Raw genomic sequence first — 26,305 nt, 5'->3', positions numbered from 1 at the left:
ACGTGTATTTTATGCAGAATGAGCTGATAAAACATGCTGTGCATCTGCACATTCCATTACAAGACTAAATTTCTCCCCAATGAACCACTGTGAAATTGTGGTTCATTGAGTGGATTATAAGATCCTGCTGCTGCTGACTTACACGCATCTCAATGCGAACACTATGAAACTATATACTTTTTTATTTTACTTGATAAGGCCCACAATATTTACAGGAACTGGTCCATTTTTATACTCAAACAATGTCCCCGAGATCTTTGGATCTCTTTCTTCGAATTGCTCAGAGGTCAGGGCTCATTTCCTCGGGTGACCGGGCTATTATCAGTGCGGCTTCCAGACTGCGGGACACTTTGCCGTCGGTAATATAATCAGACATTTGGAGTCGTTCGAGACGTTTACGTCCTTGTTGAAAACGCCCCTCTTTAAATGGGAATTTACCCCGAATTCTGACCATTTACCCTGGTAATGTTTAGTTCCTGATTTCCTCACAGGGCGCATTGGCAGCTACGAGGTGAAATGCGCCTTACAAATGTTTATTATTAGACAGTACTGCAGAAAGCAACCTGCAATGACCACTGGCCGGTGTGGTGAAGTATGGTCAGATGTTGATTGAAAAAGGTCTGTACATTATATATATATAAAAATATAAGTTTGTTTTATTTTAAAAAATTCCACTGTAATATCCCTTGAGATGGAACTACTCTTATGTAAGGGTGTCCGAGGTAAAAAAAATATGCAAATGATAAAAATATACTACTACCTAGATTTTTCACAGTTGCGCTGTATAGCTCTCGGGTTGAGAGCAAATGTGGGAGCATAAAAATGCAGAATCCTAGACAAACTTCCAGCACGTGGAGCAAAACGTCGGACATCGTGCCGAACAGCACGCGGCACGACCCTGTAAAAATGGCCGACAAATTAAAAAACTTTCCCAAATCCAACAAGAGTTTCTCATCTATCGGCACAATAGTGTGAAAATGTTGACCTTTAAAATGCCGCCATTGCGGACAATGTGCTCGCGAGATTAATGGCATCGTGGGGCAGTGATGGCTGCCTTGTTTTTCACACATAGTGGCTGTGCTGTCTAGTGATTGGGCACTTGCTTCGGTGGTGGTGCCAGGGTTCACTGGCTTGTGTCTTTTAATGGTGCGCCCCAGAGAATTCCATTTGGGCGGGTGGCTGTGGGAGAGGGCCCTAAGTTTTCGGGGTCAGCCTGCCGTGCGCAACAGGGAAATAAAACAAGGACGGGAGCTCTTCAAACAAATCTACAGCGTGCGGCGAAGGCGGAGAGAGGGGTGGGAGGCAGCATTGGGTCGAATACCCACACGAACAGCCCCTCATATCAGTCCACTGCTGGATGACGGCCTACCCACGCCGTACAGGTCGTGCGTTTTTTTTTTATCACCGTACTTAATCAAACGATGGTCAATGCGGGTTAGTGATGTGGCAGGGACAGTTAGGACCGTTTCATACATCATTCATTACTGATGTTAGCCATGGCCCGGATTCGAACTCAGGTCGCCGGATTCACGGTGCAACACGCTATCAACTCCACCACTGCTGTAACTTACGAGGCAGTGATCTTCTTTGTGGTTTAAACTCGCCAGGGGTCTGCTTTGTGGTTGTATTATCTACAAGAAGCAGTAGGGTCTGCAAAATACCCCTATTGTCTTAGCCCCGATTTTTCCTATTATCTGGGATTATCCGCAGTTTTTTACCAAACCGCATTGCGAAATAAATGTTTCGCAGATAAGAGGAATTACTTGGAAAATGCCTCGTGTTATCCGCAATTTGTTTAATGGATGAACGGAGTAAGTTCACAGATAACCCCACGGATGATAGTATCCGTGATTTCCATCCCCCACGTCACCGCGAATAAGAGGAGCTCTCCAGAACCACGTGCCGGGATGATGAGGTTGTGACATTGTCGCTGAGCTCGCTGTCGTCGAGGAGTCTTTTTGTGTCCCTGCGTCCCTGACAAGTCATGGATTGTTTTGTTCTCCTCTTCCTACAGGGACCTGAGGTTCAACAGAATCCGAGAAATTCTCCCAGGAGCGTTCAAGAAGTTAAAAAACCTCAATACACTGTAAGTACAAAAGATGCGATTGTGGTGGCCACGCTTGCTTGTAATAACATTATCGATGTAAAACACAATCCCTCGCAGCGATTGCACTTAAAATGTCAATAAAAGACTTGCTTTGTCTGCACCGGGGCTGGCCAACCCAACGCAATTCAGACGCAGCCGAGTGAGACGAAAGTGTGCCGTCGGCAAGCGCGGCAAACCTCGGGGTCCACAGTGACGAGTCCAGGTGAAGACGGGCGGTCGTTACGCGCAGACACGAGCCCTCCACCATCCCCGCCCCCTCCTGGGACGTTTTAGATCAGCCTCTGGCATGGTGCAAATGTTGTTTCCGACAGATGTTCACATAGCCGACCTAGTCAGGTATCCAGCTTACACATCATCAGTCGCCGGGCGGGTCGGACATGTGACCTACGGGACTGGGGCAAATGAGTCCACCGCTGTTCCGTTAATTGTCACAATCCACGGCGGAGACCCGATGCACACGTACTTTATTCTCTCGGCTCGTTTGTCGAGCTTCTTCCCTTGTTTATATCTCGCGTGTGCAGTGTTGTCTGCTTCATAAGTCAAAGTCAAAATGTCACATTTACAAAAGCATCGAGTTATCCATCTGGTGATTCGATAGAGATATCGTGAGCCTTAAGATTTGATACGGCCCTTTTTGCAGACATGTTATGTGAACAAATACACTTTGTCAATTATTCTACTGTGTTGGATAACACCTGGTGTGGTGTGTGGAGCGGTAGTGTCATGGTTAGTGCAAACTGGTGACCCAAGTTCGATTTCCGCTCACAGTCAACATCGGCGACAAATATCTGAACTGCTCCCGGGCCTTCCCTAGTCTGCTCTAGCCTTAAATGAGTACCTGGTGCAGTGTGTAAACATCGGCATTGGGGAGGCAAAGGCGGCCGGGCGTGGTGCTGGCCACCTACCACCTTGTGTGCCGCGTTGGCTTTAGTATCTGCTCGCTAACAGCACTTGCCCCAGCAGCTTGTTCAAACTCTATGGGGGATCGTTGACTTTGTGGTGGTGGGCCCTGAGAAACCAGAATGGTTGATTTCTCGTACACATGTGGACCCTAACCTGAAACTTAAAGTAAAACACGTGAGTAGAAAAATGTGGTTGAAGTTAGTTACGTTGATTTATTTCGATATTCTTGCGCACATGCTTGAGCTAAAGCATACAATCCTCAATATGAAAATTGGGATAAAAGTTTGCGTAAAAAAAGATATACACGTCTGGCATTTGCCAGCCAACGCATCTGTGGAAAATAATGTCTTGTGTTTCATGAATCCATTTAAATAAGAATTAAGTACGTGAGAGCATCTGGTTAAAGGCTTGTAAAACATTTTTAGACGTAATAAAATACACAACCTCCCTTCTCATCTTTTGTTGCATCTCCTGAATTACTGTTGCGTTTTTTTAAATGCATACAAAGGCTACACTTTGAGAATCGCTTCTGGAATCCGGTGGCCGCTCTCTGCAGTGAGAGCAGTGGCACTGGCTCCCACAAAACACCGCGGCAGTGTGGTTATAAATCGGCTTCGTTGGTGCCGGCGTGCCGCGCGTTCTCGTGACCCGCGTGGGCGTTGATGCGTCCGTTGCCGCCCGTGTCCCGAGTGACGGTCGCGCCACGTCATTACGATTACGAATTATTATTCAAGAACAACAAAAAACACAACGCAGACATCCGAGAAAGAAACACAGGTCACGATCGCATAACAGTCCGGAGCAGTACGTACACGTACGTATGTATTATCGAACTTCTTTCGCACCGTACGTAGGCGACCGTGCTGATCAGAGGTGCCGAATACGCCCTCAAATATGCGAGTGCTCCGATGCTTCACGTCCCACCGTTACGGCCCCGTCGTGCCACCGCGTGAGAGTTCCGCGGTCGTCCCCGCGTGTTTTGGGGCGGCACCGCGTTTCGTTCGGCACCGACGTCCAACGTTCCATTCCACGGGCCTGGGGGCTTCTTCGGGTACTTGCTTCAAACGAGACGTGCGGGGGCAACCCACAAACACATTGGAGGTCTCCGCACGCACGCTCGACGTGCGCTCGACGTGCGCGTTTACTACAGAGGAGGCCTCCGCATGCGTGCGTGCGCACGTATGGCGCACCGGCCTGCCGCGTGCATTCGCCCACCCTGACTCACTTGTCAAGGCACACGGGAAGCGAGTGAAACGTGAATTGGCTCTGGAACTGAATTCTTCCCGGCCTATCGGAAAGCAACAAACGCATTGTGCGGTACGCGTTTGCTCAGCATTGGTGTCCGACGTTTTGCTGCGCGTGCTGTGAGCCTCTGCGTGCAGTTCGAGAACTTTCAGAAATCTCCCAGCACGTGGAGCGAAACGTCGGACTTCGTGGACGCGGTACGACGCGAAAACGCGTCGGGAAAGTTTGCGTCCTGCAGGTCGTGTGCTGCAGGTGAAGTGTGACTTGCAGAAAGCGCTGTGCCTGCACATTCCGTTCCACTGAGCCAGTGTCCAGAGGATTTCCTAAACTCCTGCCGTGGGACCCGTTACCCTAAAAATACTAATTCTTTGTATGTGAAAAACACATCCACAGTATAAACAAATGCTTGTTCCGCTTGCATACTCGCATGTTTGTTTGTGTTATCGCTGTCTAAGGGAAATGGACAATTCCAGGGTGCACGTAGTGTGTCTACATAACGGCTCATATGTCTACGCTTTTCAGATTGGTTTCACGTTAGATACATTAGTGCACGTTTCTCTCCCCCGCACTTTGCCACCGTAATAATTTCTACGTAAGTTAGCACGTGTGATATTTGCGCAATCTTTCTCATAGCGCAAAGCTATCACGACGGAAGGCGCTGTTTCACACCAGGTGGGTCCGCTACCGCATGCAATCCCAATCGAATCAACTTGCCAGTCATTTTGGCTGTGGCCTTCCCCTCTCGAATGATGCCATCTGGGGATCTTTGACGTCCACCGTGAAGCGGACAGCGGGTAGTAATTACACGGTCAATTCTCTAGCCAGATGTCTCGCGTACCCACTGTTTACCCCACGACAAGCCGATTGAGTAGTTGTGCTGCACCCGTTGACACCCGCTCGGTTCGTGATTTAAGGAATTTGTGCCACGCGCCCACGGGAGAGCTAATCAAGCCTCTGGATTGCTGTGAAACAAACTTCTCCGCGAAAAAAAGCACACCAATCGACAGTCATTACTTCCGAAGCAGTGGATTAGTGCTTTCTGTCACGAGCTACCGTGCCGTACGCGTTCCAGATTTACAATTTGTATTTGCCCGCTTGCCTGCTTGTTTGTATATTATTTGTTTGCAAAGATGTATAAGCACCTGTAAAACATTCACACACGCACACTGCTAAGTTCGTAAAATAAATGTTCCGCCGCCTAATTTATGGAGCTTGTAGCGAACGCTCGCGTTGTTGCTGTTGTGTCTGTGCTTCCTGCCGTCTGTGAAATATACCCGCTGCGCGCTGTATTTATTGAATGTACGCTGGCAACTGATATTGACCTCAGCTGGTTGTTAAATTACATCTTGCGTGTTTATGCGAGGAGGGGCCACGACCAATCTCATAACGCGCTACGTGGATAGAATGGCTAGAAGATATTAAATCGTGCAATGCCTTGCCCGTTCCATTGTATCGCTTCACGCCATCGTCGAGCGAAAGTGGTGGAAAGGGAAATTAATTTTATCGAACAGAGCCCCTTTCGAAAAATATGCTTACGCGAACGATGGGCTTTGTGGAGGACCTTATCGCAATGGAGATAAAGCGGTGGCCGCAGCTGCGGATGTTCAGACAAGGCTCTGCTGACCGTTGTTTCCCAGTGCATTGTGCGTGTTGGCAGATCGGGGCCCACGGCTCACAAGATGGAATGCGGGCTCTCTGAAAGAGCATTGTCCTACCAACTCGCTGGGCTGAGCCTTTCGTAATTTGAATCTTTTCCGCATTGTCACTCATCGCGGTGATAAGAAGCAGCTGTTGAAAGCATTTGCTCTTGGAATGGTGATTTAGGAACTTTAACTGCAGGCATTTCTCATCATTCGGGGGCGTATGCTTGGTATTTAATGCTCGGCCCTGCTATCGCACAGAAACCGGCCCATTTGCTGTATTTGATTACTGTGCCCGCCTTATGTAATCTTTTCAATTACAGATAAGTCGGACGATTTGTCTCGCGTGAATACCTGAAATATCCTTCGCTGTTGCTCGAAGGGGAAAAAAATTACCTATATCCCCACATTTAAGCGATGCACAAAATTTCACGGCGCGAGTGTTTCCACTGCACGTGCGTTTCCACCGCACGTGCGTTTCGGATTCACGGTATTGCCTGGTCCGACGTCGTACGCACGGATATCTGCTCAGTTTCCCTTTCCTGCCATGTCGGACGATCTTCGGATTGAAAGTCGAGTGCGCTAACCATTACACCACAGCAACACCACGACAGGTTTCGACTACGACGACTTTATATTCGTGAACCAAAAAGAATGTGGATCCTCTGACGTGATAGAAGTTCGTAAATATGCAACAACAAAAAAAACCTTCTCACTAATTGCTCGTGGCGCAATTTGGGTTGTACTCCTGCCAAGCGTAATAACAACAATCGAAGTAGGTCAGAGGCGCACAGTGGCAGTGCGCGCGCACAACAGAAAGCAGTTGGTAACGCTGCAGGATATTTAGATGAGATTCGTACTGGTAGGAACCTCCTGGTTACATCAGCCCACGGGGAATTATTGTGTCCGTCGTGCAGGGAAGGGCTGGGTCGGGAGGGAGGGGCTTGGTGGGGAGGGGAGGGGCTGGGTGGGGAGGGGAGGGTGGGGAGGGGCTGGGTGGGGAGGGGCTGGGTGGGGAGAGTGGGGCTGGGTGGGGAGGGGCTGGTCACCCCGTGGTGCCCTTATAAAACTCAACGTTTAACCTACTCACACCGGCTTGTGCCTGCTTTCACAGTCGGGCATATTTGCAGAATACACCACGCCGCCGTTGACCCTGGCCATTGACCGAGCAACCCAACGTTCCTACCAGCTCCCTCCGCAGGAATGTGTTTAGAGGAGATTCGTTTCCCAGTCCGAGAGCAGCAACCACTGTATAGAGACTTTGCATTGGCCAAGCCGGGGAACCAAACCGCCGCCTTAAGGTTTTTGTTGTTTTCCCAGTGACATGCCGAATACGCGTTTGGAGTAATAGCGAGCGATGAGATGAGCAATGCAGATCCCTTTGTCACTTTCATTCTCCCCGCCTGCTGCGCAGATTCAGTAACGACCTGGATGACGTTGGCGATTTGAGCACACGTGAAAGAATATACAAAAAAAACAGAGTTACCGTTTCGAATCGTCGCGGAATACGCCAGCCACGCACTGAAACCCGCTGGAGGAGGCGGGTCATAGAAACGCGTTCAGAGAAGCCACCGCTCTTAACGTCCGTCACGGAACAATGTTGAATTTCCCCGGTGCATTTCGTTCCTGGCAAGACACCGCGGCTCTGCTTTTGACGTTTAGCTGCCAGGCACGGATGCCTCCGTGGTGTAACGGTGAGCGCAGTGAGCTTGCGATCCAAGCGGCAATTCAACCGATCGTGCAATTTTCTTAATTCCCAGCAGTATAAATGAGTAGACCCACTGACGGGCATGTCACGTGTGGTGGGTTACTTTTGTGGGTACACCCATCTACTCCAAGAAGTCTGGTCAGTCTGAAAGAGTAGGCCAAGAAACACCCACCAGAGGGGTTCTCTCGGGCTCTCTTTAGTGGAGGCCCTTCCGGCAGCAGTGGCGTGAACTTGCGGGGTTGCACCTTTACCTTCGAGGATCTTACACGAGGAAGGTCTCGCCAACGCTGCCGGCTTCTGTAAGCGATCTCTTCGTGGCCGCCTGTCTTAACGTCCAGATGTCGCAAAGATCAGCAACGACGATGGAGAAAAAAAATGTCTCTTAAGTGGAAAATGCGCTTCCTTGTGCGACTTTTTATATAAATACATGAGGAAAAACTCTGAAATTGTAGCTTTTATGGAAAAATTGAATATATAAAATCGAATTCGACCACACGCAAAAAAAAAATCGTGGCAGACATTCACGCATTAAGAGATCTCCTGTGACGGCTGCGTTGGAGTCTGTGAGCGCTGCCTCTCGCAAGGCGCGTGAACGTTCAACCCATAGGGGAATGCGGCTCTTCCCGTCAGGCGGGTCGTCGATCCCCCCCACCCCACCGTGGAAGCCCTCCGGGCAGGCGCTCCGTGCACGTAGGTACGGATCGCGGGTGCGAGACGCACCTGATTGATGCACATTTGTTGTACCAGGTGCGCTCTCGTCCCCCCACTCACGGAGGGGACACAACCGTGGTTTGTCTGGACGCCATAGTGATACGCGCCACGGGCGGGCACGTGCCCACGTGGGACACGTGCCCACGTGGGACACGTGCCCACGTAAAATCACGCATCACGGGAGCCACGCTTCGTGGTGGTGCGTGCCGCGGGAGGGCACGCGCCATGGAGGGCACTGGCTGTGGGATATGGCATGACCACTGCCGGGGGCTCGTAGGTCACATTATTGGTGGTACCATGGGGAGGCTGGTGGCTTGGCTGTTCATGTGCAAATGGACTGTGAACGGAAATGTTTTAATCGGCGGGGGCAGCAATTATTGGGCCCCCTTTTCTTAAATTCCTTCAGCGAGTGGCAGAACCGTGTGCTTTGCATCGGGCGCCCCATATTTAAATAGTTTCGTAATTCCCAAAAATATGTGACAATGACTCAACGCACACTTGTTTAAAACAGTTTTTTATTTATAAATGTTCTTTACTTTTGAATCACAATTAAAACATATTTAAGAGGGTTTTGAGGTGGCGCACCGCCCTAATGCCACGTAGAGACGAGGCATGGTTTACCGCCTATGGCCTTCAGCGGCAAGCGGTTCCAACTCAGAACAAACTGGATTCCGAGTAGCTGCTCAATCGCACACATTTTTTGATCAATTGCGGCTGTCAGTTTAACGAAGCTATGGAAACAGATCAGCGTACGAGCGTACTGAGTAATGGTTGTCAGCAACAGGCCGTGATTTGTTTTAAAACGGGAAATGTTCCCTGACTCCGTTTCCTGCAGGAAAACATCAAGCTCTCTCTCACCTCGGCGGTTAATCACACCAAACACTGTCTCTCGTAACAAACCGGGGGTAGATTCATGTGGCTACTTTTAAAAATAATCTTAACTCTCTCTCTAAAGTTGGCCCAATTTACATTCCACCAGCCAGCTTTACCGTCCAATGTTACCCTTTCCAGGTTTGCAACCCTGGCAAGCATTCTCCCAGCGAATATCAACTTCCCGTGAAGCGGCTCCTGCCAACTGTCTGCGAGAGAAGAACACAAACCCAATTTTTGGATTAGCTGCAAATTATGCGAAGCTTACAGTAAAGCCCTTGGCTTGCTGAGAGGTGACAAAGCCTACGGGGAGTTGGCAATGGAATTTAAACTTTTTTCCCCCAATCAATTCATCCCCTGATTATATCGGTCCGTGGTGAATAAATAAGTTACAAAGAAAATGTTTTTTTTTTTCTGATCGTTTGGACCGCGGTGCCATCAATATTAATCTCGTGGCTGCTGTGCGCTGCTCTCGTTTTCGTTCTTTCTTTCCTCCCCCTCAAAGGTTACTGAATAACAACCACATCAAGCGGATTCCGAGGCGAGCGTTTGAAGACCTGGAAAGCCTCAAATACCTGTGAGTGATGGCGGCCCCCCGCTTGCTCCGGAAAGACGCCCCCCTCGTTAAGTTATCGTGGAGCAGTCGCCCTCGGGTTCAGAAGGCCACACAATGGGCCCCAATTTTCCTGACATTGTCGAGACTAAGAGTTGGGGCCTTGCGGGCAAGCCCGAGGGATTCAAACTCTCAGCTGCAATCGGAGCCGGGAGAATGCGGGCGCAGGCGTGGCGGGCACCTCGCCACGGGCGCCGGGCTTCTGTTGACGAGGTATCGTGGAAGCCACCCAGGCAGGCGTGAATAGCCCACGGTCAGATACACGCCAAGTGAAAAATGGTCGGGGAATAATTTAATGTGGTTTTATTGTTGTTGTTGTTGTTGTTGTTGGAAATATACAGTGCAGGGTGATCCATTACTCGTGCCCCAGCGATGTCGAATGACCCCTCTCAGTTTCTCCTCGACGGCTGATTGGCGATTGTGCGAGCGATGGCTCCGTGTCTGACGGAGGAGGTTGGTTAAAATATAATTCGCACGGAGGTTTGTGGGCGACGTGTGGAGATGTTGTTCTCCCTCTAGTTGACGTCTCGTTATTATGGGGCATCTATAAATGGATCACCCTTTAAATGTGTGTAAACCTTTCCTGTATTTCAAGACACGGTACGCGATGAAGACATCGGCGCATTTCGTAACGTCACGTACACAAACTGAGTAGAAACTTGCGTACGGTATGCAAATTTGGCAAAGTGCACGTACGAACCACGTGTGTCTATGTGCGGCGCACGCGTGTGTGTGTGTGTGTGTCGTCATCTCGACGTCGCCTTGATGCACGTGGCCTTCCTCAGTGTGCCAGTGGCACCGTCCATCGCCGGGCGTCTCGCGCTCGCGAGGCGCCTGGTAGCCGTACAGCCGTTCCGAGTCGCATGGGACTGCGCCGTGTATATAGCATGCCTGCCATCCCCGCTGTTCGCTTTTGATGGTGGCTTATTTTCGCCGGCAAAATTTACGGCAACGACTGAAGCCTTTGCCAAGCCAGTTGCGCGAAACGCCTCGCATGCGCGCTGTCGGCCTGATAGCTCGAATGTCTCTCTGGTTTTTGTTGTGTGTCGCTCCTGTCCCTTTGAAGAGCTCCGTTTTTCACTCTGGATAACAGATGCTTTTTTCTGTATTTTCATCACCACTGGTGGGCTATTATCCTTGGAAGAGTAAAACACGTAGCGCGACAGGTGACCTTATACTGTACGGCACAACTTGTTCTCTATAATTTTCAATTCTTTCCCAGTGACCTTCAGCACGTTAATTTTTTTTGAGATTAAAATAATTTCAACTGTAGCCGTAATTGTCCTTTGCAAAATGTCTCTCCACGCTGAGAATTATTTTTAGACAGACCACGCCGGGAATTGTTTCACTCCGTGATTTCAGGTCACGTCGATTATTTTTTCACCATTCCCTTTGTACGAAAAGTTGAACCGTGTGCTTTCATGCATCAAAAATACCGCGACATTCACTCCACTCTTCTCTGCATGTGGCCTCCTCCGCACACCCGTTGGGATTTTTGCTCCACGTTCTGCTTGGGGTCGCTGTTATGCGGTGACACTTCAATATGTATCGTGCGATTATAAGATTCCACGATAATCGACTCATCAATCTTAACAAAATATCGGCATATCCTGATTATCATTGTTCAGATTACTCAATTGGGATTACACACAGCAGCAGCAGCAGCGAGCATCGCCCCATACTGGCAGGTCAGGTGCTGGGTCACCGTGTGTCACACAGGGACAGCTGCCACTAGGGTTGCTGTTTAAAATGATTGAGATGAGATGTGAGAAGTAAGTGGTCTATCGTGTGCAAGACGCTCAGAGACGCCCTGACGTATAGGCTGCTTTAAATTATTATAAATATTGTATTCATGAAAAAATTCTAACATGTTAAATTTCCTGACAAAATATGTATGAATAAACAATGATTATAGCGTTCACAATTGTCTTTTAAATTGTATAGAACGCCTTTGTTCAAGATGCTCTATAAATATAATTAAAGTCCGAGTGAAATAGATTTTTCCTATTAATATAGTGCTTTGTGGAAAAGTCTTTTGTTCAAAGTTTGGTAGGCGGACTCGTTTCTACGATGTGTATGCTTATTTAACTACGTCTAATTGACAGCAGCGTGTACGCTGCACGAGTTGTAGAGTCTTAAGTCGCACAGCTTCGTAGACTCGCGACAAGCTTGCGCTGCGCGAACTGCACTTGAAGAACTTTTGAGTAATCTTTATTCGTGCGTGGGGTACATCATCGCAAAAGACGATAAATACGTTAAGTAGAATTACAAATGTAAGGAAAACAATATCGCAACAACGACCGTAGCCGATTGCCAAATGTAATTTAGTGTCGGAATGTGACAAATTAGATGGCAGAATGATCCCTAGATCCGCGAGTGCCACGTCTCCTTCTCCTCCTCCTCCTCCGCTACCTCCTCCTCCTCCTCCGCTACCTCCTCCTCCTCCTCCGCTACCTCCTCCTCCGTGGCGCCACTGCTGCCGCCGCCAATCATAACACGTTCGCGAGCCTCTCCGATGATGTGTGGAGCTTCTCTGATCATTTGTGGGTTGTTTCTCTTTCAGCTATCTGTACAAGAATGAGATCCAGTCAATTGACAGGCACGCGTTTAAAGGGCTTGTGTCTCTTGAGCAACTGTAAGTGTTCTGTTGGCTTGGATGTTGCTTCCGCTGCCACCACTAACCGCTCGCTCTGCGCCCTCACTAATCAATGATTGCATCTTCCAGCGTCTGGCAAATTGCATTTTCATTATCCTTGTGTCTGCGTTGTCGTCAGGGCCGCCCAGAGGGGATGGAGGACAAAGAGGGCATTTGCCCTGGGCCTCACACAAAAGAGGGCCCCACAATGGGTCTGGGTTTTTTGTTGTTGTTGCTGCTGCTGCTGCTTCTTCTTCGTATTGCTGATGTAGAGCAACAGCTATAATTATACATCGTGGTTGGTTGAGCCAGAGAATTTCGTCAGGCGTAGCAGAGCGCTGCATCGCTGTGATGCCTCCTTCGTATTGGTGAATGGGAAGTGGTGATACATTCCACGGTCTGTTCCGTGTGAGCACAGTCACCTCACGCCGGAGAGTTTTTTTTAATGTAACTTTTTTGTTTGTCTATAATGAACGGGAGGGCCCAGGTAGCATTCTACCGCAAGCCTCGATCCCCGTGCCTCCATGGACCTCTGGGTGGCCGTGATTGCTGTGATGGCATTGGTTCCATTTCCACCCCGACATGATGGCTTGATGTTTGAAGAGGCTACTTCCTTTCAGATTTCTTTGCGACAGTTGAATGTTTCCACTTTGAAGGAACGATATCGTTTTGTTAAATCACACTGGAAGTAATGTTTTTTTATATCGAGGTTAATGGCCAGGGATTCGTAGTTGAGTGTTATGTCCGGGTGAGCCTCGTCAGCATTTCACACTGTGGTAAAACAGATGGAAAATGAATAAAATCTACAGATTATAATAACCAATATATATTCCAACTATTGTCCTTCACTTGCCCTGCCTGCTTCCTCACACCACGTGGATTTTCGTTTTGTGAAACGCGCATGATTTTCCTTTTCTTTGTGTGCATTCAACTAACACATGTGCTTGCATGCGAAAGTGAATTGTCTGAACACAAATGATGACTTGAGCACGTGTGCACTAAGCCACGTTAGGTAACTCACTGCTCGGGTGCATGACACTTGAGTTGTCGTTGTTCATTGCGCAGATTGAGTAAAGAAGAGAGACGGGAAATGCATCGCACATCGCATGCGCACCCACAAAACATTCCGTGTCGGCCTCTGCATCGTTAGGTGATTTGGGAGAGTGTAAGCATATTCTGCCTTACTGCCGTGTCTGTGCAAGGGTAAAGGTGCAGCCCTGCAAGTTCTTGCTCACGCCTCCACTCGAGGGCGATCTAGAGAGACCCTGTCGAGGGTATTTTGGCCTAATCTGCCACACTGACCAGACGTCTTGGAAGCGATGGGAATACCCAAACTTTACCCCAGCACACGCGACCTGCCGTCAAGCTGCGGTGTGCCCATGTATGCTTCATGATCGGAATCTTTATATATCCTGGAAGAATCCGATGAGGTAGGGGCGGGTGGACGGAGGTGGCGGGGATTGGAGAACGATGCTACTGCAGTGACGCTGATGTGCAGTAACAATTTTGCAATTGCTCATTGTCATAATAACAATGGGCCATGCAGACCTCCCCATGTCATCGTCTTTCATGATTCTACGATGCAACAAGCCACATAGCGCGGATACACGAGCGGATTTCACCACTCCATCTCCGCGTGGCGAAGGGTGAATGTTCTCTCAGGCGAGTTCCCTCCTTGGACTGCCACTCTGTCATCAGTCTCGACCTGCGGCCATCGTTTCTCCTGTCCCCATACTCCACCGAAGCCCCCCACTTCCATGAGCAGTCAGCATGGATGTCTCCAACTTGGATATCCTTCTCATCCACATGCTCCTCTTCCTGTCTCGCAGCGGCATTCCCAGGGTGCACCTCTCCATGCTTCTGTGAACACTTACCAGTTTTGCGTTGCGTTTTCTTTGTAATTGTCCAGGTTTTCAGAACCACGTGTCTCGTGATTATCGTATACGCCGTCACTACCGCGCTTCTAAGAACAACTTTAAGTTTGTTTGTGTTTTTAAATGCTTAACTATGTACTGCAGCATTGTGTTGGACAATGCTCGGAATGCACAGCCGAAGTAGAAACGTGCAAATTTTTAAACTACAGTTTTAGTTTTTTGAGTTTAAACACAGCACAGTCTGTCGACGCTAAACTAGTTTACGTTGCTTGTTATTTTTGCGCGCGTGCGTGCGTGTGCGTGTGTGTTCGTTCCACCGTGCAACGTTGCTAAGGTAAGTGTCCTTTTTGGGTGTTTAGTCAGGCTTGAGTTCATGCCCTGTGCCCGTGTTTGTGTTTGAATAGGTACATTCACTTCAACCACATAGAAGTCGTGGAGCCAAACACATTTGTTGATCTACCCAAGCTCGAGAGACTGTGAGTGTGGAGCCCTCCCCGCGCCAAGCACTCATCGCACGGCCACTGTTCACGATTCTACGTCACCGTCGTTTTCTGTGTTGTTGCTATTTTCACTAAAGCCACGACATTCACTTTGCAAAGAAAACAAAACGTCGTCGGCTGTCTGTCCCTTCCGTCAGCTCATTCGCGGCTAAAGGGGCCGAATGAATATCCACTGCGGTTCTCTCTCTGTCTGTCCAGTGTCGCTGCTCCGCTTGCTCTCGATCCTCTCTCTGCTCAATCTCTCCCCGCTGCGTCCGTCCCTCCAGGTTTCCGTCTCTTCCCCCCTCCTCGAGTCTCTTCTGCCACCTTCGCGTGCAGCCTCGCCGAGTGCAGAAATCACGCCCGGGCTCATTCATTTTTTGTCCTCCCCACCCGCACCTCCGATTAGCACGGTTGGCTACGTACGCCGCTAAAGAACTTCAACGCCTTCACTAGGGCTCGTCATGTTTCAGTCCCACTCCTAACCAGAAAGAGTAAATAAATAAATATCGGATTTGAAAAACATCCGGATGGAGAGTTAACGTGCTGTGCTGTGTTTTTTTCTTCCCCCTTGTGTTTTTAGATTTCTGCACAACAATAGGTTATCGCGGATCGCGACGGGGACCTTCACGCAGCTGAGCTCTCTGAAACGCTTGTGAGTGTGGGGGCGTCCTTCCAGTTGCCTGGGTACAGGACCAGGTCGCAGCATTCCAGCGACTTATCAAGGCCCTCAGATTTAACAGCACGAAAGTAGTTTTTTATTGATGGTTTTAATTACATTTTGAACGCTTTGCAGCCGAGGTTAAAAGCGTCACTGCGTTAGCTCAGTTCGCCTGTATGTCTGGAAAGTGGCTTAACTATAATTCTGAGAAAGATGATCCAATGTGAATACAAATTTAGTATCACGTTGTGCTGCTAATTATGGCTTAATCGGATAGATAACTGGCCAAATGAATCAAAAAGTTGCCCAAAAACTTACATTCACAAATCAGTGCAGAAAAGAATATTTGAAAAAAACGTAAACGCACTTTGCCCTGCAGCTATGCAATCAGCTCCCATACGACACATTCAATGCCCCCTCCGACAAATGCTTCATGGAACGCTTTACATAATCCATGCACGTGCAAGATTTTTCTCCCTTGTGTTGGTCTCTTCCGGAGCCCTATGAAACTATGTCAAATTGAGGTAGAGTGCATGAAGATCACGGCAAGAGAAGCCGGTTGCAGGAAGGAAGTAACGGATCTTAATCGGTATATGCCGCTGTGGTTCGGCACCGATGCGACTGCCGGGCGCTGCGGAGCGACCGCGGTCTGTTGTGGCGAGAGCCGCTGTGTTCACCGCTGAACCGCATTTCGTCGAATTTACAACAAACGGTCGAACGAAAGGTCAGACGTTGAACTTTCGCATTTATTACCTATCCAAAATTTGGCCTTGCAGCACTCACTTGTGTCAGATTAGGTTGCTTACTATTACATTTTACACGTAAGAATATGTAAATGTAACGTAGGGGACTGCTGCCGCGGCATAATGGTGAGCACATTGGACTTGAGATGCAGATGGTTGCCAGCTCGATTCCATCTCCGGGAACAGCAGTTGAAGCAATGGCGAGAGATTCTTCAATCCCTCCCAGGCTCTTGTCCACCCAGAGACATCAACCACTACACCACGGGCGATCCGCCCGTTGCGTGTGGTGGGGTAAAGTGTGGGTGACTCAGACCGATTCCAAGATCCCTGGCCGCCGTGGAAGAGTAGGCCAAACTGCCCTCCGCAGAGGGCTTTCTCTTGAGCTCTCTCGAGTTTAAGGCCCTTTTATCCAGCCGTGATGAGACTACCAATTTTGCTGGGGTTGCTGCATAAAGTTTACTCGGCTTCCTGTTTGTTCGCGTCTTGTCCAGCTGTTTGTTGTTTGGCGAGCTCAGGCCAGGCAGTGTCTAAACAGCGCCAGTGGTTTTCACATTACTCTCAGCTGATGAAGCTGCCGACGGAGTGTTTGAGGGTAGAGGATTGATGCGCGGACTCGCTTGTCCGTACTCTCCGCTTGGAACAGCCACGGGCTGTGTTTTCGTGACCTTGAAGATTCATGAGGTTGAACCGTGGCAGAGTGAAGCGGGGAAAAAAAAAGATTCCACTAAAATGTTGCCCTCCGGCCCAAGAGTGACGAGAAAGAATGATGTCATGTTGTTTCAAACAGTTTGTTTTTGTATCACTAGAAACATTCAGTAGGTTTAAGCCGAGTTTGAGAATTTACAATGTATCTATGTACGTAACATGTGTGTGACATCATACGATTATTGGGGGTGGATTATGGCGCTGAATAACACGTGAAGTAACGCCTGGGGGTGGGTAGCGGCTGCTCGGGAGCGGAGAAGGAGTGCGGGGTTGAGTCGAGTTGAAGTGGGTTTCTTGCCGAGCGAGGCAGACATCTGCCGTGACCGTGTGTCTGTAAATGACTCACTCGTGCAACGCCTTACGCAGAGCTTCTTGTTTTTGTTGGGGTGATTGCGCTGCACGAGTTGACTTGGAGTGCTCGGTTGATGAGTCATTCACACGTACGAGCCGGACACGGATCGGTTGGATCGTAGGAGTTGAGCGGGGTGACGGAGGCATGGCGAGGCAATGCCGTTTGCTACTTTTCTGCTCACTTGGCCCTGCAGATGTCACAGCGTGCTCCTTGCTGTCTCACGTCTACCAATCCAGTAGCAACTAGAGCGGTGTTCTTCGTTGCAAGGCCCGCGGGCTACCGGCGGCTCCTGATGGCCTTTAATGCGGCCTCCGACAATCCACAACGTGTCATTGCAGCCCATGCAGGCGGTGTGGTGGCCCTCACACCGACGTCTTGTGGGCGAAAGTGCCCCCCCCCTCTGAAAGGTAGTGAAGAACACTGAACTAAATTACCAGGCCTTGACTGCTGGTGAGGCCATAAAAATGGAAATGGCTTAATGAGTTTGCGTGTGTAATAATGACCGGCTACTGCGTCTGGTTAAACACATGCTTTGAAGAATAACTGTAGATGACGAATAGGCCGGTTTGTTAATAATTGCATTACTTATTAGGGTGTTAAAGTCTCATTTATCCCAGGGTGATGGAGGAGAAGGGAGCGGGTGACCCTGATAAATCAAACACAGACAATGCAAAACACTTGTGGATCGGGCTGTAAAACACATGCATTATTCACTTTCGTAAAGCGAGGCTAAAAACGGGAGAATGTGCCAGTCATTTGAATAGCGGTGGCTGAGTCACAAGCTTTGATCAGCTGATATTAATCGTAGCAGCTGTGGCGCGTAAGGGCAGGAATGAGCGGACAACAGCAGATTTCCTGGAAGCTGCCGTGGTTGTTAATGGACAGCACATCGGACTTGCGACACCAGTAGGTGGTTCGATTCCACCTACTGGCGTGGCAGTCGAAACAACGGCGGCACCTTTCTCCAACCACGCCTGGTCCTCCACCCAGCAGTTCAGCGACCCCGTGGTGTGCGGTGGGCTCTTACAAGAAGCCTGCTCGACGTGGACGAGTAGGCCAAACGCCCTCGAGAGTTCTCGCTACCGGATGCCCTTCCGCCGGCAGTGGCGTGAGCGAGCGGTTGCAGGGCTGCACCTTTACCATTGCCACATTTGCCATTTCCCCCAGTGATTTTGCGCGCCGTGGTCGATCCTGCAACGGGGATGAATCCGCACACGGACAACCGAGTATTAGAAAGCCGATGGCGACATCGGCGATCACTCGGATATTCTAACACAACCTTCACTTGCACACAAACAAAGGCAAAATTATCTCCCGTATAGCCTGTTCAGACTGTAAGGGCAAGTGCTGATAGCGAGGTCCTAATAACATCGACACCAAGCAGCAATTACTCCCCGGCCGCCTTTGTCTTCCCAGTGCTGATGTTTCGCACACAGCACCAGGTATTCATTTGAGGCTGAGTCGATGTAGGGAAGGCCCAGGACCAGTTCAGATAGTCACCTGCCGACGCTAGCCTTGGCTGAGAATTGGACGAATTCATAGTGTCGTGTGCTAACAACGGCACGAGCGTGTCCCCACTTAGACACACACACACACACTAGCGCACACGTCGGCTATAAAAGCGCCAGCGTACGTGTCCATTTGCATTGTGTGGGGATGAGGGGGGCGCCGCTCGCTTAGTATTCTGCCCTCACCGTGGTGCCCCCGCCGGCAGTGTATAACGCAACACGTGCCAAGCGAGACCCAACCGAGGGCTTGATAATAAGCTCCCTGTTACCGTCAATGAAACGTGGCCCTTGTGCGGTGCGGTTTTTTTTTCTTCTTCTCCCCCCTTGGCATCTCCCAGGCGGCTCGACTCCAACCGGCTGGTGTGCGACTGCGAGCTGGTGTGGTTGGCCGAGCTGCTGCGGGCGTTCGCCGGTTCCGGTGGCACGCTGGCGGCCGCCACCTGCGAACACCCGCGCCGGCTACAGGGACGGTCGGTGTCGAGCATCACCGCGCACGAGTTCCACTGCGGTGAGGTCCGGCGCTGGCACGGGCGGTGGGGGCCCCCACGCGCGTGTGACCCGTTGTGTCCGGCTCTTTTGTTTGACCCCCCCCCCCCCCCATGTGACCAAAATCACCACGGCGAATGTGCCTGGGTCCCATCCCACCATAGGCACTAAATCAGAATCACAAGTTAATTTCCCCCTTCCTCTTCTTCCTCTTCCTCCTCCGTGAGGCTGCTGGCGTAGATGCAGAGCAACGGCTACAATTTCACATTCACGGTGGTCGAGCCAGATAAGCGCGTCCGGAGCAGCGGAGTGTGTCGCTGCGATGCCTCCTTCGTATCTGTGGTGCAGGCATTGCGTCATTACACGTTGCACGGTCACCTCACTGGGGACAAGTTCAGCGTCGCATGGTCGTTTTTAGACGGGTCCTTCGAGCCCCGAGACCCACCCGTGTGGTTTGTTATTTTGGAGCCAGCTACCACTGCGAGGGCCACTCCACAAACAATCTCTTGCCACTCTGCACCTCAAAAGGGTCCCATCACACCAGGGGGCCCTCACACTCCGCTCTCCCCTCTCTCCCTCCGTCGGGCTCTGTGTAGCAGGCGTCCGGGGAGCGAGAGGCTGGATGCAAGATCTAAATAATGGAGGAAGGAAACTGCACTCGGTTGTTTATGTTTTACAGAAATCTCCATCGTTTTGGTTTGAGTGGATAAGGATGCTCTGAAATCCGCTGTGCCGTGGCAGCCCGGCTGGAGAATGCCGCTTGCTGTGCGGTGTTGTTGTCTGCTGCCTGGGCTGGCTGTAAATTCACATTTGTAGGCCCTGGCAAGCCTGACTGTAAGGAATTTAAGCCAATTATGCCACTATCTCTGTCAAGGATAATTTACAAATTCATTAAAAGAAAAAAAGCGATATGTTTCGCGCTTGTATGCAGTTGCACACATCACCCAAGCCTTGCCTACCTCCCCCCTTTAAATCGCCAACGTTTACACTCCGCATCGTGGGTGGCCCACCTGCGACCGTGGAAGTGTGATCGTCTCGTCATGTACATGGTGACAACGGAGGCTGACATCGTGGCCTGACTGACCGTTGCGTCTGTGCTGCAAGTCAGCTGTGGAATGTGGTGTTTCCTTGGAAAGCCACATCCATCCTCTTATCTGTTGTTGCCATTCCAGTGCGGTGCTGTCCATCGGTGTGTGCGTGTTGTTGTGTGCGTACGTGAGTGCGTTAGTGCAGTGGTTAGCGCACTGCGCTACGAACCCGGAGACACGAGTTTCAATTCCCGCTCATGGCCAACAGCATTGACGATTAGTTGAAACCTGGTCCTGGGCCTCCCCTAGGTCGACTCAGTCTCCAATGAGTACCTGGTGCGATGTGGAAAAACATCGCCACTGGGGAGACGAAGGCGGCCGGGCGTGGTGCTGGCCACCTACCCCTCGTGTACTGTGCCGGCCTTCATAGGTGTAGCTCGCTAACAGAACTTGCCCCAACAGTCGGTGAAGGCTATACGGGGGATCTTTGTCTTTGTACGTGAGTGCCAGTGTTTGCCCGTGTGCTCGTGTGTGAGCCCGCGAGGATGTACACTGCGCTGCCCCGCCGAGCCCCCCCCCCCCCCCCCCAGGCGCTCTGCAGCCGCTGGCGCTGTTCACGCTGCGTTCTGTGTGAGGCCTCGCTCGCAACGGTGACGGTAACGGAGCTCTCGTCCCACGTCGCTATCCTCTCCCGCGTCGCGGCCGCTCGTGTCATATCCACCGCTGGGCGAGGGCCGTGAGGGATATTTTGACCATACTTCACTGTGCGGGTCAGCGTGGGTTGGTAAAGGCGGTTGCGGGGGGCGTGGGGGAGTGCAGAACCACAGCGTGCTGCCCTCGACTGCCCACGACGCCCACTGCACCTGTTGGTGGGGCATGATGGTCACCCGCCCGATACAGCCTGACAGCCGCCTAGCTTCTGAGATTTGACAATGTCGAGGGCATTCTGGGAGGTTTGGTCACAGACTGCTAATTCCACAATGGAACGTTGCCTTCGCGTCGTGGGATGCGTCGTGGGATGACGTGACCGTTAGGATCGCTCGCAGAGCGACGCGACCCTTCGATGTTGGAGAACGCCCCACGGAAGCGGACACCGCAGAGCTACCTCTGGGATTGCTTAAAGCGACCCCCTGGTGCAAAGAGTATTGTACAGAATTAATTTATAATGTGATGGGAATGTTTTGTGTGTGCAGTAATTGGTCACGGCGCTAAAACGATTAACTCACTACACTTGAGTGCCCAGTTTAATCACAGCATTGTAATCACAGCAGGGTTCAAACACAGGATATCAGCGGTGCCAGCTCTCTCCTATAACCTCTGAACCGCCTTGCTTTGTTTTTGAGGATGACACGTGCATCTCTGGAGGCTCGCTTCGCGTTTGTTTGTCGACGCGTTGCTCTGTGTGGCAGGTGCGTTCCACGTGGCAATCCGTGCGTGGATGGTGCTCTGCATGTCTCCTCCTCCTTATGGGGGAGCAGCAGTGCACCGGTTAGCGCGCCGCGCTACGAACACGGAGACCCGAGTTCGGTTCCCGCTCACGGTCAACACCAGTTACAATTATTTGAATCGGTTCTGGGCCTCCCTTAGGTCTACTCAGCCTCAAATGAGTACCTGGTGCAATGTGTAAACATCGTCACTGGGTAGACAAAGGCGGTCGGGCGTGGTGTCGTGCCGGCCTTCATAGGTGCAGTTTTCTAGCAGCACTTGCCCCAAAAGTCTGTTAAGGCTACACGGGGGATCTTTGTCTTTGTCCTCTTCCCACAGAAAGCCCTCGCATCACTTCGGAGCCGCACGATGTGGACGTGACTCCAGGGAACACGGTGTACCTCCGGTGCCGCGCCGAGGGGAACCCCAAACCGGCCATCATCTGGCTTCACAACAGGTGCCTCCGTTACGTGGCCATATCCTGTCCAGGGAGATGTTAACTTTTTATATTACCATTCACCACACGAAACAAAAAAATGTAAAAACCCAGTCGCCGGTTTGCCATACATCAAGAAATATCTTGAGCAATGAATGGACATTTTTTACCTTTTTGAGCAATAAACGTAGACTGCAGCTGCTGTGGTGTAATGGTTCACACACGGGACTGGCAAATCTATAGGACACTGATTTGGTTCCAACTCCCGGTACGGTAGTTGAAATAGTGTGGTAAATCAACGCATTTCATTCCTAAAATTCCACTGCCAAGCGGCCACCGGTTCCTGGCTTTACGATCCGGTGTCACTGCCGTTAAAGTTTCACGATTCAATCGGCTAATAGTGCACCGCAGAATCGCCAGGCAGAGGTGGCGATCAAACCGCTGCCGTGCCGTGCCATGCCGTGCCATGCCATGCCGTGCCATGCCGTGCCAAACGTGCCAACCCCTTGCGCCGCCATTGTGCATTGCATCGTCTAATAGCTTTGGAACAAAACTGGAAGATTTAAAGGCTGTCAAACAAATTGCGCATATTGTTTGACATGTCTTACACGGCGACTGCGTTCAGAGAACCACGATTCATGTTTAACCAACCGCATGACATTCAAATAAGAAACATTTAATATCTATGCACCCAAAAACAGAATTGTTATCATTGTATGTTGAATTTATTTCGCACCGTACGTAGCCAACCGTGCTAATCAGAGGTGCGGGGGAAGGACAACAAACTGAACACAAAAATCTCAGGAAATGAGTTTAAATTTCTTCAATTGACATGAACTTAAATAAATCTAAGTTTATATTCACAAGTTGGGTCATATTAAGATGGACCGAGGTTGATGCTCTTTGGTAAAGGAAACTTCTGGGCTCAGTTGTTAAGTAGCATTCTAATTTAAACCGTTAATGCATCAGTATATATAATTTATACATTTATATATAGCGGTGGCTGGATCAGAGTGCAGATCGCGGACATCGTTGGTGTCGCAAACAACAGCTTAAGCAACATCTGCCTTTTATGTGGGACACGGCTTAGCACGAGATGCCGCTGGTCAACATCATTGTTTATGCAAAAGGGAATTTGTTTATTAATATTTTTTGCTAAAACCGCAACTGTTTGTCGTAGCCGCTCCGCCTTCCCAAAGTCTTGCCGGCTCCGAGCGGCGTCCATCTCCCCCATTCCGTGTTTTTTTCCCGCTCTGTGTGTTTTTTGTTTCGACGCTCCGTGTTCTTTCCCGCTCCACGTTTTTTCCCGACGCTCGCAGCAATGAAATAGCGATGGCGGAGGATGAGCGACGAAACCTTCTGCAGGACGGCACGCTGATGATCCGCGACACGCGCCACACCGACCAGGGCACCTACCAGTGCATGGCGCGCAACGTAGCCGGAGAGGTCAAGGCGCCGGAGGTGGTGTTGCGATACTTCGACGTGCCAGGTGTGACCCCCGGGACCGCACAGAGCACAAAGTCGACTGAAGTTGGAGCACCGGTTTGCCGTGTCTGCTAATGATGACAAAAACTGTTAAACATCTAAAACATATCCCTATTTAATGTTTTACAAAAAGTTCATCAATCGCCCCTATTTTAAAGCCATCATATTTACGTATTTGTCTGTTATAAGACAGTCTGAACAATGACCGTGGTATATTTATATATTTTTTGTTACTGACGATGCAGATCCCCTAATTGTCATGCTGTGCGTTGTATTGTTCACTAACTCATCGACGCAACGCCACACGGCCGAGCTGAACCGCACGCCGCTGCTGCTGCTGCCGCTGCTGCTGCTGCTGCTGTCACGCTTTCTCCCTCGGGGCGTCTTCGCGGAAGAGCACGCCGATTAGCGCCGGTGTGAGTGGCCCTGAAATGTTTGTGGCTCTAGCCACAAATTTAGTTTCATATTTGTACCCCCGGGGGAATGAATATTCGCTCCCACAAACATCGGCTAGGACAAAATTATGGCCAAACCAGATGGCGCGATAACGTGAAATTAACCTGAAAGAACATTGAGCGAACGTTGGCGTGAACAAAAGGAGTTGTTCTAAAATTAAGAATTTATTTGAAAACGCATGGATATAGACGAATCTGAAAGGGAAGGTGGCGGTACTCAGAAGGGGGGTGCATTCATGGGAAACACAAGTCCAAAAGCTGTAAATGCCAAAACGTCAAGCAACCAGCAACAAACAGCACTATTGAAGGGGAAGCAGATAGGCTTTCAGATATTTCTTAATTTGAGTGAGGATGTTATAAGAGTTTTCGGAAGAGAGACGATGAGAGGGAATTCTAAAGTGGAGTGGTGCGAGGGAACAAGCAGAGAGAGAGAGAGAGAAGTGCTGAGACCTGCAGTGGTTGAACGCGGTGTGACGGATGAGAGATGAAACGATGTGGTGGACCGAGTCCTCAACGTGCGTGGCAGGGGTCACCGAGTGAAGTGATAAGGAGATGACTGGCCACCGGTGAGCGAGTGATGGGAGCGATAAGGCTAGTGCCGGACCATCGATCGCTCAGACTAAACTAAAACTATCAACTACGTTTGTTTTTCCAGGTAAGGCCCCACTGAGCGATATAGCAATTTTTCAGAAGCGACCTGGACACAAATAATAGCTCAACAAAGTGACTTATCACGTGCGAATCTATAGCAGCCAAATACCATAAACGCGTGATGCTGATTCTAAATGTGGAGGAGAAGACCAGTGGACCCAGAGAAAAATCCACGCGACCACGGGGAGAACATGCAAACTCAAACTCCAAATATGCAGCAGGTGTCAGGGTCAGGATCGAACTCACGACCTCCTGTATATCAGGCGAGGTAGTTAACATCTTGCGACTGCGGCGATGGGTCCTGCTCAATTGTAAACATCGTCCGCAAACCAACAAAATTATTCGACGCATTCAAATGCTCGGCACGCTGCGGCCGCTCCGGCTGCCGCGCGTGACCCCGGCTCCCGTTAACCCCGGCAGCGCCGCCGACCTTCGTGATCCAGCCGCACGACACAGAAGTGCTGGTGGGCGAGAGCGTGACGCTGGAGTGCAGCGCGGGGGGGTACCCGGCCCCCCGCGTCTCCTGGACGCGCGGCGACTCGGAGCAGCTGCCGGCCGACCCCCGCTTCTCCGTGACGGCCTCGGGGGGGCTGCACGTGGAGCGCGCGGGGCCGGGCGACGAGGGGCGCTACACGTGCCACGCGAGCAACAACCAGGACTCGATCCGCGCCTCCGCCACCATCCTGCTGCAGTGTGAGTGTCTGGCCAACAGCGACGACGACGACGACGATGAGAACGGCGGCGGCGGCGGCGGCAATATAGCGCTCTCAAGTGTTGTGTGAAAACGCTTCAGAGGGCTATGCAACACGACAGCTAACGCCTACGTAGTGGTGCAACAACAGCAGTAAATGTGAGTGCGTGTCGTGTCTAGAGTATCTAAATGCTGCCCCGGTGTAATGGTTAGCACGCTCGACTTGCAATCCAGAGGTCGCCAGCGGTTGAAACAATGGTGCGAGTTTCTTGACCATGCTCACTTCTATCCAGGCAGCAGTATAAATGGGTGCACCACAGTAATTCCATGAGCAGGTGGCGTACCGTGGGGTGAAGTGCGGGTTCTCCGGTTCTTCCAAGACATCTGGTTAGCAGTGGAGTGAGAAGGTAATTGCATGGCTGCACCTTGACCTGAATGCAATCCTCATCTTGAGATGCTTTGCAAAATTTGGAAGAACTACATTTGCATAGAAAGGGGTGAGCGGGGCGTCAGGGTCAGGGAACACAGGAGGGACCAAGCAAACGGGGCCCAGAACCAACACCAACAACAAGCACAACAACAAGCACAACAACCAGCACAACAACAAGCACAACAACCAGCACAACAACAAGCACAACAACCAGCACAACAACAACGAGCATCAGGGACAGCCGTGGCAGACAGGCCATCGACAGATGCAACGTCATCACTGCTCCACTGCATGCGATGCACTGGCACAGATTAAATAAATAATTATAACAACCTTCATCTCCTTATTTCATATCATTACTCGCCGCTGAAACTAAATGTGCATTCTCTGAAATAGATTTTTTTTATGTATTCCTGAATGCAATTTAAATCCTACTTTCAATATAACTTCTTAGACGAACCCTC

The 26,305-nt window shown here is 50.4% G+C and overlaps 1 protein-coding gene across 2 annotated transcripts in view; it reads left to right on the top strand.

Moving 5' to 3' along the window:
• Positions 1 to 26,305, top strand: part of PXDN (peroxidasin) — a 66,054-nt gene that overhangs the window by 9,570 nt on the left and 30,179 nt on the right. The window contains exons 2-10 of one of the 2 annotated variants that reach the window (XM_061569142.1): positions 2,015 to 2,086; positions 9,690 to 9,761; positions 12,361 to 12,432; positions 14,711 to 14,782; positions 15,369 to 15,440; positions 19,093 to 19,262; positions 22,033 to 22,150; positions 23,449 to 23,618; positions 25,141 to 25,413. In XM_061569142.1, coding sequence (XP_061425126.1) covers positions 2,015 to 2,086; positions 9,690 to 9,761; positions 12,361 to 12,432; positions 14,711 to 14,782; positions 15,369 to 15,440; positions 19,093 to 19,262; positions 22,033 to 22,150; positions 23,449 to 23,618; positions 25,141 to 25,413 — 1,091 coding nt within the window. The remainder of the gene's footprint in view (positions 1 to 2,014; positions 2,087 to 9,689; positions 9,762 to 12,360; positions 12,433 to 14,710; positions 14,783 to 15,368; positions 15,441 to 19,092; positions 19,263 to 22,032; positions 22,151 to 23,448; positions 23,619 to 25,140; positions 25,414 to 26,305) is intronic. The other variant, XM_061569143.1, reaches the window with a different exon arrangement.

The sequence above is a fragment of the Lethenteron reissneri genome, chromosome 42, assembly GCF_015708825.2.
Source record: "Lethenteron reissneri isolate LAM-NWPU_2019-01 chromosome 42, ASM1570882v1, whole genome shotgun sequence".
NCBI classification, from domain to species: domain Eukaryota; kingdom Metazoa; phylum Chordata; class Hyperoartia; order Petromyzontiformes; family Petromyzontidae; genus Lethenteron; species Lethenteron reissneri.
The sequence above is the reverse complement of the archived record's forward strand: the minus strand, read 5'-3'. Positions and strand labels throughout refer to the sequence as shown.